This window comes from Takifugu flavidus, chromosome 2, assembly GCF_003711565.1.
Source record: "Takifugu flavidus isolate HTHZ2018 chromosome 2, ASM371156v2, whole genome shotgun sequence".
NCBI classification, from domain to species: domain Eukaryota; kingdom Metazoa; phylum Chordata; class Actinopteri; order Tetraodontiformes; family Tetraodontidae; genus Takifugu; species Takifugu flavidus.
The window spans coordinates 12,055,452-12,072,985 of NC_079521.1; the positions used below are offsets into that span (position 1 = coordinate 12,055,452).

Consider the following 17,534-nt stretch of genomic DNA (forward strand, 5'->3'; position numbering starts at 1 on the left):
CGTGACTCAAAGCCAGTGCCGACTCTGCCTGAATCTAGCACTTCAATGGGTAAAGTTCACCATTGTTCAAGGTGAATCTATGTCAACCCAAGATTACAGTTAAACATCACATGTCTCCATGACCTAAAGCATTCAAGTCGTAATTACAGGGTCTTGCACAATTTAGTTCCATCAAATTCATTTATAATTAATGCCTATACTTCAAAAGTGGTACATTATAGCTGTCTGAATGCTTAAGTCATTACACACAGTTAAAAATATACGTATAGATTTATTTTTTACAGTAGGATGATAAGTTGGTGCGGCAACATTTACATAAAAGGTGTCAAGGTTGAGACTTCACTGTTGGATTTCTCATAATGATGTGGCGAGTTCGTGTTATTAAGAGTAACCTGATATATATTAGTGCTTCTAATCTTTATTGGGTCCTGCTTGTTTGGAACCCGTTTCCGTTCACCTGTGGCGTTGGGGTGCAGCGAGGGCTTCGGAGCGGAGCCGCACCGTAGTTTAGATTTTGCCTGCGCGCACAGGCAGCCAGGATCCAAACCTCCGTGCGAGTCCACACCCTGTTTTCCGGGGAGCCGCTCGGAGATCCAGCCCTCCAGCACGCCACTCTCTTACGTCCTGTCCGTGAGCAGGGAGCTGGTCACGGCGGAGATTTCTCCTTCTGCCCGGATCGTATCTTCCTCCAGCTGAGGTCGTTCGGCTCTTTTACGCGCTCGGCAGATTTGGGAGGATTAAAGTCGGCGCGCCGCTCAGGTTTTCGCCCATGCGCCGCACGTTGGTGGCCATGGATTAATTCCACGGTGATTTCTCTCCCCTTCTCTCCGACTTCTGCCTCGACCAAGTTGAGAATACGGTCTCTAACCTGCGGCTCTTTTCCAGCTTCATGTTTCATCCGGCCAGTTAGAAAAGTACCCGGCCCCAGATGTTCCTTCACATTTGTGGACTTTGAACTTTTTTCCCACCTTTGCTTCTTTTCAGGAGGGAGCTGGGGGATTTTTTTTTTACGGATTTCTTTTTTTTAAAGGTTCTCCGGGGTTCCTGAAGCCTGCAAAGATTCATTTGTGAAAAGTGATGGCCGAGCGGGGAGCTCTGTCTCTCCTCTCTCTCCTCTGTCTCACCTTTCTCCACACCGCGGCCAAGCATGTCGACAAAGGTAAAGGCTTTTTACGCACCGCTGGCTCTCCCGTCGGCTCTGGCTCTTATTCCTGCGCCTCCATCGAAGGAGGCAAACGGGGGGAAATGCGCCCCATAAAACGAGTTTGGAGCTGAAATCCTTTTGCACCTTTTGCCCAACTTTTAGAGCAGGCTGTGTTTTCGTAAGTGGCGCACTGTTGACTCACCCACCGACCCCGGCTCAACTCCATAAATCAACACGTTTTCCAACTTTGTCCTTTTGTTTGCAGAGCCTGGGTTTCACACCTCCAGTTTCAGTGATGGCTCTTTGTCGGGCTTTGCGCACATTTAGGGGTTTGAGAGGCAAATAGCACGTGTTTGCTGGGCTGAGATCTCCCAGGTCTCCTCTGCTGCTGCAGCTGAGATCAGGGGGCGAAACATGCAATGAATGTCAGGCAGAAAGGCAGCATCATCACTTCATCAGACATCTCATTACCCTGCTGTCGATATACGTTTGGTTAATGAAGGACAGACCCAGCCCAGTTCATTTGGCCCTGCTAATTGTTTGGAGGTGAGGGTCCTGCACTGCAGGGGTGCAGCAGCTTTATTTCAACTGGTGGTGAGGAATTCCACTGGGGGATACTATTCGAATTTCCAGCACACTTTAGCAGCGCTTGAAGGGACGGACTGGAAGTTTGTGACTGGAGCCTTGTGTGGACAGTCAGTGGACTGAGCGGCTTCAGCCCGTTTCACAGACGGCACCATGACAAGAGTCACATCTGTATCATTAAAGCTGTCACACGCTATCAAACCCGCCAGCCTGGTGCTCTCTGGAAAACTGAATATTACCCACTCTTGTGCAACATGGCCCAGTTTTTCTGCCACTTTGATTTAGGGAACAGTTGTCACATAAAGGCCATCGGAGCACTTTTGTGTGTGTGTGTGTGTGTGTGTTTTTAAATGCGTTTATTCTTTCACGGAAGACGAAGACGTGGTTCAGAATGACAGGTTTGAACAAGCCTTTTGGATGTTTTTGTGTGTGAAGCTTGATGAAAGCCTCTGTCCTGCATGAAAAGCGCTCTGCAGTGGTGGAAAGGGGAGATAGGACGGGGGGTGAGACAGGCAGAGAGAGAAAAAGCCCCTCCTTGGCTTCGCTGGAGATCACTACAAAAGAGAGGGATGGGGGTAGGGTGAAACGGGCTGACTGTCTGGAAAGTAATAAAACCAGGAGATTAAGAGAACCAGGGAGTTCCTTTGGGAGTCTTGATTGATTCCAGAGAATTGGACTGGGACCCACATGTGGAGAGTTTCAAATTACTAATTGTGGGGTCCCCATCTCTGAAAATATCTGTTTATTCAAAACACATTTCTCTGAGGTCTGGACTGTGGCAGGACTATTCTTCAACACCGCTGACAGAGTGGTAGCTTCAGCTCAACCCGGCTCCTTGGGTTTGGGACGGATTTAGTTGTGGAATAATCTTAAAAATGTTCGACCGCGCCGTCAGTTTTACAACTTCCTCCTCGGTCGCTCTCAGAACTCTGAGATATGCCTCACAAGTTTAGCTTTTGTAAACAGGTCCCCGTAAAAGGAGCGTAAAATCCATGCTGGCTCTATCTTATCTCTGCACTCCTGCAGGGAGGGAATTGTGCGCTGATAGTCTCTCGGCGGACAATGCAAATAACTTGTTGAAATGTGTAAACATTTGGCAATCTCGCTGCTCTCTTCCCGGCCCCCACCGGGGCTCCATCCTCACGGACCACCTCAGATGCAACATTACCCACACTTCCTAAACAACTGTTGTTTTCTTAAGCGTATTTAGGGGCTTCTCTGTGGACGGTGCTGCTAAGAATATAATCTACCGCCATTGTGTTGTTGTTGTTGTTTATAGCATCCCCCGGTGGTCCTGCTTCCCTTTTTTCCCCCCGGAAATGCAATAGGAAATGGTGCATTCATCCTAACTTTCCAGAATAGTCTCACCTTCTGTTTATGCTGGTGGTTTATTTATGAGCAACAATCCCTCATAAAATCCTAATGACCTGTAAACACCCAAAGATGGAGAGTTTGATTCATTTGCTCCTCCAATAAAACCTCCCTGATCCTGGTGTGAAAGTTCATTCCAGGGTTCGTGTTTAAGGGAAGACACAAGGTCACCAGATTGAAAATGACCTCATTGTGCCTTCTTGCACCCCTGCTTTTTCAACAGCTGAATCTAATTGTCTGCGGTTCGTCGGGGGTTAAAGTGACTGCACTTATTAAAGTAATTTGCCCCCGAGTGTCGCTGCAATTCATCACACATAATTGTCAGGCGTAAACGGCGGATCAATAAACTCTAAATAGATGCTATGACATCTGCTGTTGCATATTTCGGGTGCTCGGGGGTCACGGCGATCACCTGTCGTCAGCAGCCCATTGAAGCAGACCAGCGGGAATTCCGACAAAGACTCTCTGGTCCTTTTTGATCTGCTAATATTCTGTTGTTGAAACACAGAGACGCTGAACTCGGCTGAACTGCACCACGCAGTTTCAGTCATTTGCAGCGTCAATAATGGAAGCCTCTAAAACTGGAACGGCCTGACCTTATTCCTCGCAGCATCAAACATTTGTGCATCAGCTGTTCGGCCGCCTATTACCAAATCGAATCTTCATGCGCGCTGCTCCGCGCGCTGCTACCAACGTCACACGTTATCCTGAAGCGACGGCGTGTTCCAGGTTTGCAGTGAACTCGGGGCTGTTGAAAGTGGAGAGAAGCCAGGGGTCATAGTCTAAAACCTAGCACCAGCGCAGGACCGACAAGTCTGTGGCTTTTGTTTTTGTTGTCTTACACTTGGACTTGGACTCTCGCCCAGCCAAGCAAGCGTGTGCTATTAATACAACTGCGTCTAACGAAATAAGACGTTTGCTACACAGCGATTGTGACCTTGTGCTTCTCATACTCCAGAGCAGTGAGACGACGTGGCCTTTTCCCTGCAGTTGAATCAGGGAAGGTGACCTACTGACTGATAAGACTTGATTTAGAAAGTCACACAGTTGCCTGTTTGGATGTTTCCTGACTGAAATCCAGTCTAAGTGGGGACCGTCAGCAGCGTTTCATAAAGTACCACAGTCGTTTGTAAAGAAGTGTGTGTATCAAAGACGTTCTGGATCTATTTTAGCTTCCTTCCTTTGACATTTGCAGCAGCCTACTTAATCAAAAATCCGATTCCTCTGCCGTTGGTAATAAAAGCCAAGTTTTTCCTCCCAAACTCCCTTTTCCTTTGATTGGGAGCACTATGTGTGTTCCATATTGTTTCTCCCGCACTTCGATATCCGTCTCGTGCGGCTCTGTGATTGGTTGCTTCACAAATTGCAGCTTACATCAAGGTGAACCTGCTGTGAATAAAAGTGTGTCAGCCGCAGCACCTTCCCAACCGACTGCTCTGTCTTTGTGTCTGCTGGCTCTTTCATGTCAAAACAATAAAAGCTGAAAGAAAAACTAGCAAGCGGTTAGAAGGAAAACTGGTTTTAAAGTGTGGAGAGGTCATAAAGCTGTTCATACTGCCCAGATGAAAACTCCTTGGAGACTTTATTGTGACCCGAGGGACATTACATCAACAATATTTTCTATCTTTGTGTGGAGACATAGCTGGAAACACGTTTGTTTCCCTCACTTCTCTTTTGCTTTGTAAAAATAGAAGAAAATAGAACCCCTCTAATTCACTGTGGTGCTCTCCAGGCATCCCCCTGCTCTGCCATGATTGAATGATGTTAGAACCTAATGACCTCTGGGAGAGCATATTCTTCTCAGTCTCCATGGGGCTGAGGCACGGGCTCCAAATGTAAGGGAAACATTAAGAAAATGGACCCAATGATGGGAACATGCCCTGCCTGACCATCCAGGGCTGCTCGGTGGCGTTCGCGGCGGCCGTACCCAGAAAAGCAGTCGATTCTGCAGTTTTGATGAGTCGTGCATTTGACCCGCCATTGTGCAAGATTAGTTTATGCTAAAGCAAAACAAATGATTCATCACTCAGAACCGCCAGCACTGTTTAGCCAAACTCTTAGAAGAGCGCTCACACAGGCGGCCTAAATGAGCTGAAGATTGCCCGAGCGGCTGCATTAGTCTTGCAGGATAAGACTTTTTAAAATAATATTTATGTTCTGCCGCCGCCACTCATGTTCCTGTCGTGGCATCGCGAGGGTTCCATACAGAGAAATGACATTAGCCAGTCTGCCGTGTTTCGGGACACGTCTGGTAATTGCAGCGTGACGGCAGTAAATTGCAGTGTGGGGATTTATGGAAGATTCAAGCACTGCAAGCAAGAAAAGGTTCATTTCTTTTGGTATTTTTTTCCCCCAAGCCTTGAATACAAGGAAAAAACTTAAATATCTGTCCTGGCCATCGCAAAAGAATCTTTACACAAGCTCAGCAGGACAGAGAGGAGATTTTTCTTTCCTCTGAAAGTTTCCTCAACTTCTTCTGTTTTGGTCCTGCCAAGATCCCGTTGTGGCGTCTAAACTCGGCGGCGGCGGCAGCTGCGTTGGATTATGACACATGCAAGCTGTGCCTGTCAGATGAGTCCGGACTCATGAGCGCCGCTCTTGTCATACATGGAGATCTGCGTGGAGCCTCACACGGACACCGCTACAGCCTTTCCCTGTTAAACCAAACGCTTCTCAAAGTTAAAGTCACATCTTCTTTTAGGTACTGCAGCAAAAAATTAAACACTTCAGGAATTGCAGGAGTTCCTAAATGGATTCTAATGTTACAAAACATATATTTTCTGCTGAAAGGTGTGAAAATTCAGGAGGGATTTTGGTAAATGTGCCTCTGCTTTCCTTGAACCTGTTGAATGATCCCAAAGGAAGACGAAAACACTCCTGGTAGAATGAATAAAACAAAGTGTAAACATGAAGGAAGTAGGATTGTTTTATATAATCCACGAGCAAGAGACTTGTCACGGATGAAACGGCTTTGTTTAAGGATTTATTTTTAAAAACCTCAAATACGGCCTGCATAATTACGAGTTGCTTCCCTGTGGGAAGTAGAAGTGCCTTCTGTGAGTGCCGTACTTCCAGAAACCTGCAGCTTTGCGGCATGGATTTATCCCCCTCTGTCTCTTTTTTAAGGACGATGAATTAACCTGGAAGTCCTCCCGCTGGTGTAGATCACGCATTAAAGCGCTTGTCGAGTAGCTCATGTTTCAAAAAGAAGGAGGCCAAACGAAATCGATGCTGCCTGTTCAATAAAACGATTTTGGTTCATTGTCAAGTGCAGATAATGCGCCTTTGAAGCCTGTATTTCCAGCCTGTAAATAACCTGCTGCCGTGGCCTCCGCTGTGCTGACCTGTTGTAATCGGCAATTTTGCTGCTGAGCCTGAGATCTTTAAATCTGTGCATACACACAGGTAAAACAATCAATCGCTCGTGCACACGCAGAGCCGCCTGGCCATCAAAGGAGCGTTTCATGTGCCGGAAAAGGTGTGGAAGCAGTTGGTCACAGAGAGGGAATTGTGAGGAGCTCCCGGTGCAGCCGGCTGCCACCGTCTTGTGCCGGGCCTGTGTGACTTGGCAGCAATCGGTGTGTGTGTGTTTGGGTGGGTACTTGTTTAGCCCGATGCCACCCATCTGGGCCCCAACAGCTGTTCTATCAACACTTTCAGAGTTTTCTTGATGTGAACTCACTTACTTCATTTACACGACACTCCTGTCAACAAATTATTGCCTCAATCCGACTGTAACTGGACCACTGAAGTCGATCAACGCTGGCAGGTACAAACCTTAATTTAACTATTCGACACATGCCTGCATGCTCGGCAAGCCTCACCTGAAGAAGGCAGCTTTGGCGCGCAGCGTTCTTCTCTGCCTCTCGTGCACGCTAAGTAAAGTGGAGGAGATGAACAAAGCTGTACGATCATCCCTGCTGCTGTTGTTTGAAATGGCCGTTGCTTATGATGCGATGTGACGGGATCACCGGAACGGAGGCCGTTTCAACCCAATTCTGAGCATAGCTCCATTAGGCCGTGCATGTAAATGCACTCTCCTTTAGAAGAATAATTGATTATTTGGACCCAAGGTGGGGCGGGGAGTTAATTTTCACCGATTTTTGTTTGACACCTTTATGTTTCCGTGTGGATTTTCTTTTTCTGTCTAAAACTGTTGAGGTGTGCCCCAGCGAGCCGTGATGGTTTACAGCTCTGCTAACCACAATATAACCCAGTTCAATACTCGCGCTCCCACCAAAACGTCTAATTATGGGCTCTCCTCAATAGATAATGAGCTGCTGTAACTTTGGTAAATGCTAAGAGAAGAATTCCGTTTGAAGTCGCTATATTTCCCCCCGTAATTTTGCTAATCTCTTTTCCACATCAACAAAAGATTGTCGAGTGTCTGTGGAAGAATCCCCTGAACATGAAGCACAGTCGGCTTAGTATTTAGGCCCCGGCGAGAGTGCAAGAAAGTGTTGTTTTTTTTTGTCTGCAGTACTTTTCCATGGCAGTATCTGTGTGTAAAGCACAGCAGTGTTCTAGATTGTTGACATTATATTGAAACAGATTTGAGTCTAATGTTGTAGTTTCACCTGCTGCTATGGTGACCCCTGGAAACACCGGCCTGGCATTAAGGTTTCTGCTCCCTAGAACTTTGCTGCAACCTTAGAAAAGTCCAGTATCAGAGGCTCCTTTGTGCCTCTGACTGCTGAATGCTCGCTGTGTTTTTGGAGCCAGTTCCTTCTCAAATCTGAGCTAACAGGAGTCAAGAGGGAGCTAAAATGGTGAAAATGACTTTAAGGCTTTTTTATTAAACCGAGCTGATGTCATGGAGGCGTCTTTTGATTCTGCTTCTCTGTTACAGTTGAACACATTACGGATCGCGCTGCAGTGCTTAGTTTAAAGATGACGTTCTTCCTCTTTTTTTTTTTTTATTTTTTTAGAAATCTTACACATAGCTGAGAACAAACATGAGCTCATCCTTGAGAAAAATGATGGTTTTTCACTTCCATATTTCTGATGTGAACTTGATCGTTGAAGAAAATGTGAAGGTTTGTGTGTTTTGTAAAAAGAACACTAAAAAAACGACTTGGCAAAAAGTGAGAGAAGGAAGAGAAATCATTCAGCTGTTTGAAACATGAAAACACGTAATTACTGTGATTATTTCTACTGAATTACTTTCCACCAACGCCCCAGACGTTGCTTTCCCCGTCCAATATGAGCTCATATTCAGTCAGTCACCACAGAAACCCCCCCAACACATTGCCAAAACTTGATGCTTTTAAACATATATGGGTTCGGTGCTGCCAGCAGGCAGAACAGAACTTGCCTGTAAAACACATAATTGAAATATATCTTCAACATGATCCCAGTGAGGGGCTAATTATAGTACCGGTAGTAAAATGAGTACTCCTTTTCCACTATAGTTAAAAGCCTTTATTTCCAACATGGATTCTCCTAGTTGGCCTTTTTGCTATTGTGTGCAGACACTTTCTCAAAGATCCTCAATCCACATGAAGCCTCAACCAGCTGTATGCGTGCACGCCAGGCAGCGATGGAAACCAGCAGCCTTCCGGTTTGTCCCTTGAACCCTGACTCCTGTTGCCTGGTGATTGGCAACTTCAGAATGAATGGTGGCCAGAGGGGAGCAGAGGCACGGCAGGCAAGAGACATTCCATCACAGGACGTCGGGACACAGATGTCACATGAGACACCGGGGACGTGTTTGTGGGTGGGTTGGGAGAACCGATGGCAGAGGTTTTGGCATGGTGGGACAGTAATGGTTTGGATAGTGAGCCAGCTGCTACCGGCAGATTCTTAATGAGGTTCCCCATCAATGACACCAGAAAATGACTCCAGCTAAACCTGTCCGCTCCTGTTCGCCCTCTCGATGAGCTGAACAACACGTGGGTGCGCAGCAGTTACACACATTCGGTTTGTTTGCCTGTGCAGCAGCTGCGCTAACCATGGTGCTATTAATCTGCAGGTTCCAGATTTAGGTTGTTAGCGTGAAACCTTTGTTTGTGTTTTGTTGTCCTTCTTTTTTATGACTCAGCAATGGAAACCATCCAGACCTGATAGATTTGATGACACATCGTGCCTTTTAATTAATCAAATGCACAGATTAGCAGCCGTTAGCCATTATTTATCCAGCGCTTGAGTTCCATATGCTGACATCATATTCTTCTGGAATTTACGGTGACATTTTGTGGTCTTCGCCAACGTAATTAACAGTTGTTGTAGAATGAGGCAGGTAGCCAGTAAGTAGAAGCATTAATCACGATAGGGCAGTATTTCTCAGGGGGGACAGAACATTCTTTATAACCGTCTCCACCAACCAACAGTCCAAGCACTCGAATTCTTGTTTTGCATGAAAAGAGAAATGTTTTTTTCCCAGCTTTCATACCTCATTTATCTTGAGTGGTTTGAATTAGTCCTGAGTGCATAAGCACGCCATTCGAGCTTTCAGGACACCTGCCGAACAAATTCAGACGGAGCGCACGTACGCACACAAATGCCCACTCTCACGGTGCACGACTCTCAAATATGTCCTGCAGTCTGTTTCTGCCATATGCCACGTTATATCCCAGCGAAGTGCGGCAAGCACGAATAAAAATTCACCCAACATTATCTAATTAAGCAGGTGTGAAAGCAGCTTTACCCGGGTCCGTTTTTGGCACCGCTCCGTGGTTTACGTTCACCAGGACGCAACCCCCCCAACCTCCCCCAGGACGTGAATCTTTTATTAAGACGAGGATCGAGTCATGCACTTTCCTTTCCCCTCAAAAAGAAGATGTCAGAAGTGCTCTGGAGTTATAAAGGGTGCTGGTTTTATTAGCCAGTGCGAGTCTGTGGGGTGCTTTTTGTTGGAGACTGACAGGGGACTTAATAATGAGGCTCTCTAACCCAGTGTGCCCCAAATCTGTGAAGCCTCTCTTCCACTCCTTTGTCCCTCTGTCAGTCCCCCCACAGTCCCACTGCATTCCCAGCCTGGCAGGGCAGTGTCTCTGAGCCAGGGGCATGTCACGCACCCCTTCTGGCCCCGAATGACCGTGGAGGGGTGGTCAGGGGTTCAAGTGCTCCTTGTGGGGCAATGCAGGGGATGTATTTCCCCACCGTGGTTACATTGGTAATTAATTTCTAATGGGGGGGGGCAAGTCCGACCTCACAATGGCTACTGTCCGTGTTAGCATGGCTATTATCAGACCTTTTGCATTTTCTCTCTCCCGCACAGACATCAAAGAGGAGGCGAGGGGTAGCCCGTCCTGGCTCGGCCCTGATAGTGAAGTGTGCAGGGAACATTCCTCGCGTGCTAGTCGAACGTTGAGTGTGGATTTTATGGGCTGAGTCTCTGCTAGTTCCACACATACCTGCGGCTCTTATGCATGCTACACAGTCTTAGCTGTGTTAACCCTTTCTTGCACCAACACCACTGAGGGTGTTGACGTTCTGAACGTCTCCAGGCCTTGATAATGATACACCAGAGCTTTGACTTCATTTTTATTTATTTTTTTGGCTAAGATCCACGGTTTGAATGGGGCGGATTCAAAAATAACACTTATCTTTCTGAACACGCCATTTACATTCAGCCGTTTTGTTGCATGGCTAGGTTAAACAACGTGGCACCAGTGGAAATTAAATTAGCCTGACTCTTCTGACATCTTCCACAAACACTGCAAAACAAAAATAATAATCTTCACATTCAAAGGTACTTAATTAAAGCAGAGCATCCATGTGTTGTGGGTTTCCTGGTCGAGGCAGCGGCAGTTTGTATTGATAAGATTTCCTGAGGGGAAACAATTGTGTGAAAAGCAGGAAGCCATTAGGAAGCCAGGGACTCGTGTCTCTCCCTGCTGAGTAAATAGTGTCTGGGCCACCTCCCCACTTCAGCCACTTCTGAACGAGACCGGCACTTGTAACAATAAAGGCAGGAAATGAACTGTACTCACACAGAATTGTGCAGAATGATCATTGTGCCTATAATTGATCAAACAAGGTTGGGTGATAAAAGCAGACTTGTGTCTCTCCAAAGAGTCGCGTACGGTGGGTGTGGCCACAGGAAATGGTTAATCAGGCTGTTGCTTGAGTATTTCTAGATGTTTTAGCGTCATTTTTGGTTTTGCCTTGTGTGTAACGCGCTCTGATGAGTGTATCAGAAACTTTTGTGTTGGGTTATTGGGAAATCCTGTCCTCCTCCTCGACCTGTTCAGCGTGTGTTAAACTGACGGGGTATTTTTTCTCTGGAATGTGCGTGTGACTCGCAGACAGACAGTCTTGTCACCTGAGACGGCCCTTCGGGGGAAAGTTGTTTTGTCCTTCAGTGGAGCTCATAAGCGTATTTGAGCTGACCTGCATTCAGAGAAGATTGGTGCTGTCGTTGGGATTTGGGCTGTGTCTGCTCCCAGTCCCTCCTTTCATCGAATGAACTTCAGTTTCCGTGTCCTGTATTGGTGCCCACATCTTGAGCTTTAATAAAATCTAATTAAGAATCAAATTAATCAGATGAAGCAGTGTCCAAATTGCCTTCCTGCTTTGATTGTTGGGGATCAGTGCTTATCTGGGACACATTTTGTGCTTAGTGTAATTGATATTTGGTTTACCCTGGATTAAGTGACAACTAAGAAGGTTAGCATTTGGGATTTTCCCAGATTAATTCCAGGACTCCAATCTGAGCAGACGGGACACTCTTTATCCCGGTATCATCCCAATTGTCCTCCTCACCTGGGATTTGCGATCATATGAAAAGGAAATGAAATCAGAATAGGAGATAAAGCCCGGCCGAAGGGAAACGAGGTGCATCGTTGGGGCGCCGGTGTCGTTCAGCAGCCGCTCAGGTCCTCCTTCCCATAAATTGATTTTGTCTGCTCAGGTAATGAGGAGCGCCGTCGTCGTCCGGAGCAGCGTCCAAGGGTTGGCAGAGCTCGGCCTATATTTTCGTCGGTGTCTCCGATGGTCTTTGTGGCGCTGACTCGTTTGCACCGTGACATATAAATCAAAGCCCTTTGTTCTAGTCCGTTTAGCCCGGGGTCACGCCAAGGACCTGTGCACCATTCGACCCTTTCAGGTTGGATCTATGCTCTCTCCGCTTCTCCGGTGTCCCAGCAGATTTTCAAGCAACTAATTTAGGTTTTGTTAAGTGATTTAGCATCTGTGTTTTATTGGGCCCCAGTGAGCCACCGCCACCCCCTTTCCGCCGTCCCTGTCTCCGTGCCTGTGGCGTCGAGCTCCTTTTTGAATTTCAATCAGCCCGGGGTACAGTGTTGTTTATTGGAGGGGGGATGGGCCGGCCTGGGTGTTACTAGCAGTGACTGGTTGCGCGTGTCAATCAAATATTCAGCGTGACCAATGCACAGCCCACCGGTGGCTCGTTGGTGCATTCTCAGGGGGCACGAGGCTTTAACCGCTGCCCGCGGGGCGAACCCTGCCCTCCATTCTTCACATGTTGCCGTCTCTCCCTTCATCATTCGCCTCATGAGGGGAACGCAGGCAGTACAATCGATATCAGCCTCACCCTTCTCTTTTTACCGCCCTCCCCCTCCCAGCTCCTCCTCCGGTCAGCCGCTCCCTGCTTTTCATTTATCAACACTGCGTTTGATGTAGGCCTCATCCTTCTCTGTCAGCCCTCTAACACCGCGACGTGCGTGATTGTATTAGATTTGTCACGGTGTCGGGGTTGTTTGGTACGCTCTGTGACCGTTTTCAAAGGAGCTGCCATACATTAGATATATTTAATTAGTTTCTGCCTTGTTTTCTTGCACAGTTATCTTATTTTCCTTATTAAAAACACGTGCCTCGGCTTTATTCCTATTGTTCCCATAATAGTGTGGGAAATAGGCTTACTTCGCCTGTTCCAAAATACAACTGTAGGTGATTGAAGGGACGGCCACAGGTCTGCGCTCGGTTGTCTTAATCACAGTAGGAACGCCGGCATCAGTAACCAAATAGCTGTTTTAGGTGGGTGTTTGGATTCAAGTCTAAACCAAAGCAAGCGTGAAAGTCTGTTACATGAAGTGAAGACGCGATCAAACTGGAAGCGGATTTTTTGAGAACATTTCCAATCTTTTTCTTGTCACCGCATTGACCAGGGCAGAGAAAGAAGGCGGCAGCATTGATGAAAATCTTCTAAAGCCATGTTTTGATACCGTTTTCTCCATTATTCTTTCATATCAGATGGATTTTTAACCAAAGCCTGCTTTCAACTTCACACATTACAACAAGGTTATTTCGGCATGAAATAACCAGAGATGGCTGAATGGGTTTTTAGGATCAATCATTGACGCGGAAATAATTATCATCATCACACTTTCTGTCTTATTGTTCTGCTTTATTTATTTCTTAATCAAGTAATGAGGGGTAATTGTGAGGCGTGTGTGCAATGTCGGGCTAATGTATTTGTTTTGAGGAACAGTGGAGTGATCTGGGGGCAGGAGCACAGCGGCGTGCACGGGGGGGAACAGGAAAAGACTCGAGCAGCACAGTGAGAGAATCCGTCTTTGTCGATTACACACGCATTACAACCTTGGCAACCACATTAGATCTCTTTCTCTATACACCAAACTAGCATTAATAATAGATATCGCTCTCTAGCTCTTTTGCTTTCTCTTCCCCTCCCCCCAGCGATGCCCCCCGAGGGCGTCTACCCTCTTTCCTCCCCTTCCCTCCTCTTTACTACAACCGTTCTCTCCAGCGCACACCGACACTCCTATCCCCCACCGTTTCAGCTGTGAGACTGCAGGCCAGGAGCTATGGCGGGAGTGCATACATCATCACGGCGGTGGCCGCGCCGCCTGCAGCACCCCAGCAGTCATCCACACATCCACCTGCCGTGGATTCCTGAGCAGTCAAGTGTTTCCTTTTTTAGAGCGGCTGGTGTCGAGATTTAGTCTGGAAATGATGGATGATTGGCAGGTTCAACAGAGAAGGAGTGACTGAATGGAAAAGGCCAGTTTTATTAGTATTATTTAGCGTTTGATTGTCACTTCGGTCTTGTGTCTGCCATTTAACGGTCTCTTAACGTCAGCCTTTCATTGGTCTCTGCAGTAGCCACATTTATAGTTTATCATAAGAACAATCCACGTCTGGAGCTCCAGCAGCCCATGAAAACATGAAGCGCACAGGCGGCCGAATTTAACAGCCACCCCCAGGCTTGAGGCTTTTTATATATCTGTTTATTTTTCTTTGTTTCATTAATAATGTGACAGTTGTTTTCTAGCTGGGTCACATTTTGAGATCGAGCTCAAAAATATTCACACACTGAAGTGAGAACGGGATTTGTAAGACCAAAGGCAGAACTCGTCCTCCCGCCACGTTATACTCCTCAGACATGTGACACCACTAATCACGTTTCAGATGTGCAGATTGTGTATGCAGTGCACGTGACATTAATGCTGCATTAATCCTCTGACCACGATGACTTAAACGCCTACAAAAGGACATCAGTGCTGACTGTGCAGAATCAGTCCGCTGATGATTTTAACCTCGTCCATCCAGACGCTTGGACGTTTTGTCATTACTGCAAAACATGACGAGTGATTACATTTTTGGATTTCATCATCTTTGTGACGCGCTATGGCCTTGAGCTGAAGCTCATGAGATCAGAATTTTGCACTGTTTTGATTTCAAAATAAAAATATACAGTGATGGAGGATTTCCTGTTCTGTTCTCTGGGATTATCCTCATCTGCTCTAACTGTAAACTCCCTTTACTCCATAATGTACTTCAAAGCACTACATCCCATAATGATCTGTTTTCCCGGCCAAGCAGTGGGATTCATAAAGGACGACCTAAACGGCCTTTAGATTCAGAGGTCTTGCGCCGCGAACCACATGATCATCGCTGTCGTGTTGAGGCACAGTGAAGCATGCTAACAATAAAGACCCTGCCTTAATCTGCTATTATTGTTTTTTTTCCGGTAAAAATGTGTGGAAAACCTCAGTGTGTCAGTCATCTTAACAGACATCAGTGAAGAATGTGAGCTAGCATCAAGCTGCGGAGATGGGATGTGGCAGTTGAGGCTTTAGGTTGGAGCAGCATCCATTGGAATTTGTTTTTCTTTTCTGCACAGGAGTGCCCTCCCTTTTTCACCTGAGGCGATCTGTCTTCCTGACGTGGTATTGATCCCCTAGAGTGCTCATTGATATGGGGAAAAGGCTGATGATCCCATGTAGGATGCTGTGGTTCTACCAAGAATGTGTTTAGCTAGAATGCAGGGAATGAGTCATCTTGCCAAAAAATATATTGTCAGAGCTGAGATGGATTCCATTTGCAGGAAGAAAAAAAACAGACTCTTTCCCAGAGGGAAGAGTGCGCTTTTATAAAAGTTTGAGGCCTGACAACTGTCTTTCTCTGAGGATATAAATAAAACTGCAATATCATCTGTGCAAACAGTCTGGGAGATGTGTTTGAGCTGTTTGACCATGTTTTCTCTTTTAAGAGCTATGCAGAAAAGAGGCGTTGAGAAAAAACCCTCGCAACATCAAGTGTTCTTGAAGACCAGCCTGTTTCCCTCCTCAGAGGAAGCAGCATCTTCAGATCCTTTTTCCTGCCCACTGGAATGACCCCCCCCCCCTTTATTTTCTCCATCCAATGTTGTATTTTAATCTGAGCTTCATTTACATTCATATTGAATTTGTTGTGCCATATGCTCGCCGACGTTGTCATGGGATACGGACCAGGCTCATCATTTGCTTTTCGGAGGCAGCCGAGCACATTCATTTGTTTTATGTTTTAAGTGATGAGATAAGAAGAAAGGAAGAGCAGCTTGTCCTCGGGCGCTGGGTAAATGCTAGATTAACACTGTCCACTGTTTCTCTTCCAGTTTGACATTTGCAAGGAGCAAGCCGGTTTTGCCTAAATATCAGTGGTAACCGTGCCCCCGCTCCGTCTCTTTGTAGCCAGCACAGCTCTTAATCTTTATCGAGACGTTTCAAATGTTTTTTCAGATGGGAGGACTTGTTGTAGTTTGACATAATTGGTCCGTTAGCGAAATAGCTCTAAATGGTTATGAACAGTAAAGCTGCGTGAAGCCCTGAACTCTAAAATAGTGCAGTCTTGGAAACAAGACAGGAACTGGTTTGTTTGCAAGGGGCTATGCAACATCCCTTTGGTTCAAAGTGGTTTTGTAAATCTCTGCACACATTCAGTGAAGACGAGAAGTGCAAATAAATGACTTGTTTTGGAGTGAAGTGTCCTCGGAGGTTCAGTCCAAACCACTTTCCAGACAGCACTGACAAAATCAAGGGGCTATTTGCAGTAATTTACAGCAAAATTCACTGCTGAGTGTGGCCCAAAACATACTTGGGGTCTTCCCTTTTACTCCCTCTGGACTTGTAAGTAAAACAAGACTATTGTGAGGTGTCTGAGAAATTGTTCATTAATAAGCCCTGCGTCCAGTCAATGGCACAGGAAGCACAGGGGTCAGGCCCGCCCTCCAATCATTGCACCTCATTCACTTCCCAGTAAAAGGCCCCTTGCCACTCAGTTACAGGTCGCCATGGAGATCCGTCAGGGGGAGCAGAGGGGTCGGGGGGTTGGGGAGCTGTGCAGACACCATTAGCAGCCCATTCCATGGTAATTAATGATCATCCTACTGGCGCAGATTCAGGGCTCAGAGAGAAACAGACATTGAGCTCCTTCTGTGAGCAAATGTCACAGTTAGGAGAAATATGTCTGCGGACTGGAGAGAGAGGCCGAGATGGTTTTTGTTATGGGTGGAAAATGGCCACAGAATGCCGTGAAAAGGGGAATGTCACAGGGAGGGGAAAAGGCAAATTGAGAGGCATTTATGGTCGGGATAAGTGGGAGGTGATGTGTGCAAGGAAATGTTAGTTTTCCCTCTGCTCCAAGCGTCTCTGCACATGAGGCCATTTTGCTGTTAATCAAAGGGAGAATATTTGAGCAGAGATCACCCCTCTCACCCACTCAGTCATCCAGCACGTTTGACTAGTGTCTGTTTGCCCGAGCTAAGATAATTACGTCTCTTGTCAGGTGAAGGGCGTTGTTCATTCTGCAAATACGGAGCTCACGTTACTGAGTTCACAATCGCATCTCAGGTCTGCTTGTGAACCGGGAATTTTCCGTCGACCAGTGAGCCGCCGGCCAGTCACGGCCGCCAAGACGAGCCACCAATCTTTCCGGTTCGTCATGAAATCCGCGCGTTACAAAACCAAATATGCACGCACGCAGACACACGAGCATTTCTGTCTGCAAATGAAAGTCCCAGCGAGCGCCACTCCGAGGGCGGCGTTTGAGCGTGCTGATGGGCACAGACAATACGGTGCTGCACTCACATGCATCGGCACAATCGGTGGCACGCAGACAAAGATTGTTTCCACTCCATTCAGCGGTGGCCAGTGCGGAGCTTCCTGCCAGTGTGCTCATTCAGCCTGGGCTCACAAAGCGGAAATTGCTAGTTACACACTTGCGTAGCTCATATACTTTTCATCATTAG

At 46.7% G+C, this 17,534-nt stretch overlaps 1 protein-coding gene across 12 annotated transcripts in view; it reads left to right on the forward strand.

Moving 5' to 3' along the window:
• Positions 1 to 424: 424 nt before the first annotated feature.
• neo1a (neogenin 1a) overlaps positions 425 to 17,534 on the forward strand; it is a 106,219-nt gene continuing 89,109 nt past the window's right edge. For 3 of the 12 annotated variants that reach the window (XM_057025299.1, XM_057025305.1, XM_057025300.1), the window contains exon 1: positions 428 to 1,159. In XM_057025299.1, the coding sequence (XP_056881279.1) occupies positions 1,078 to 1,159 (82 nt within the window). In that variant the 5' untranslated portion in view covers positions 428 to 1,077. Of the gene's footprint in view, positions 1,160 to 17,534 lie in introns of all 12 variants that reach the window. The other 9 variants (XM_057025296.1, XM_057025307.1, XM_057025301.1 and 6 more) reach the window with 5 other exon arrangements.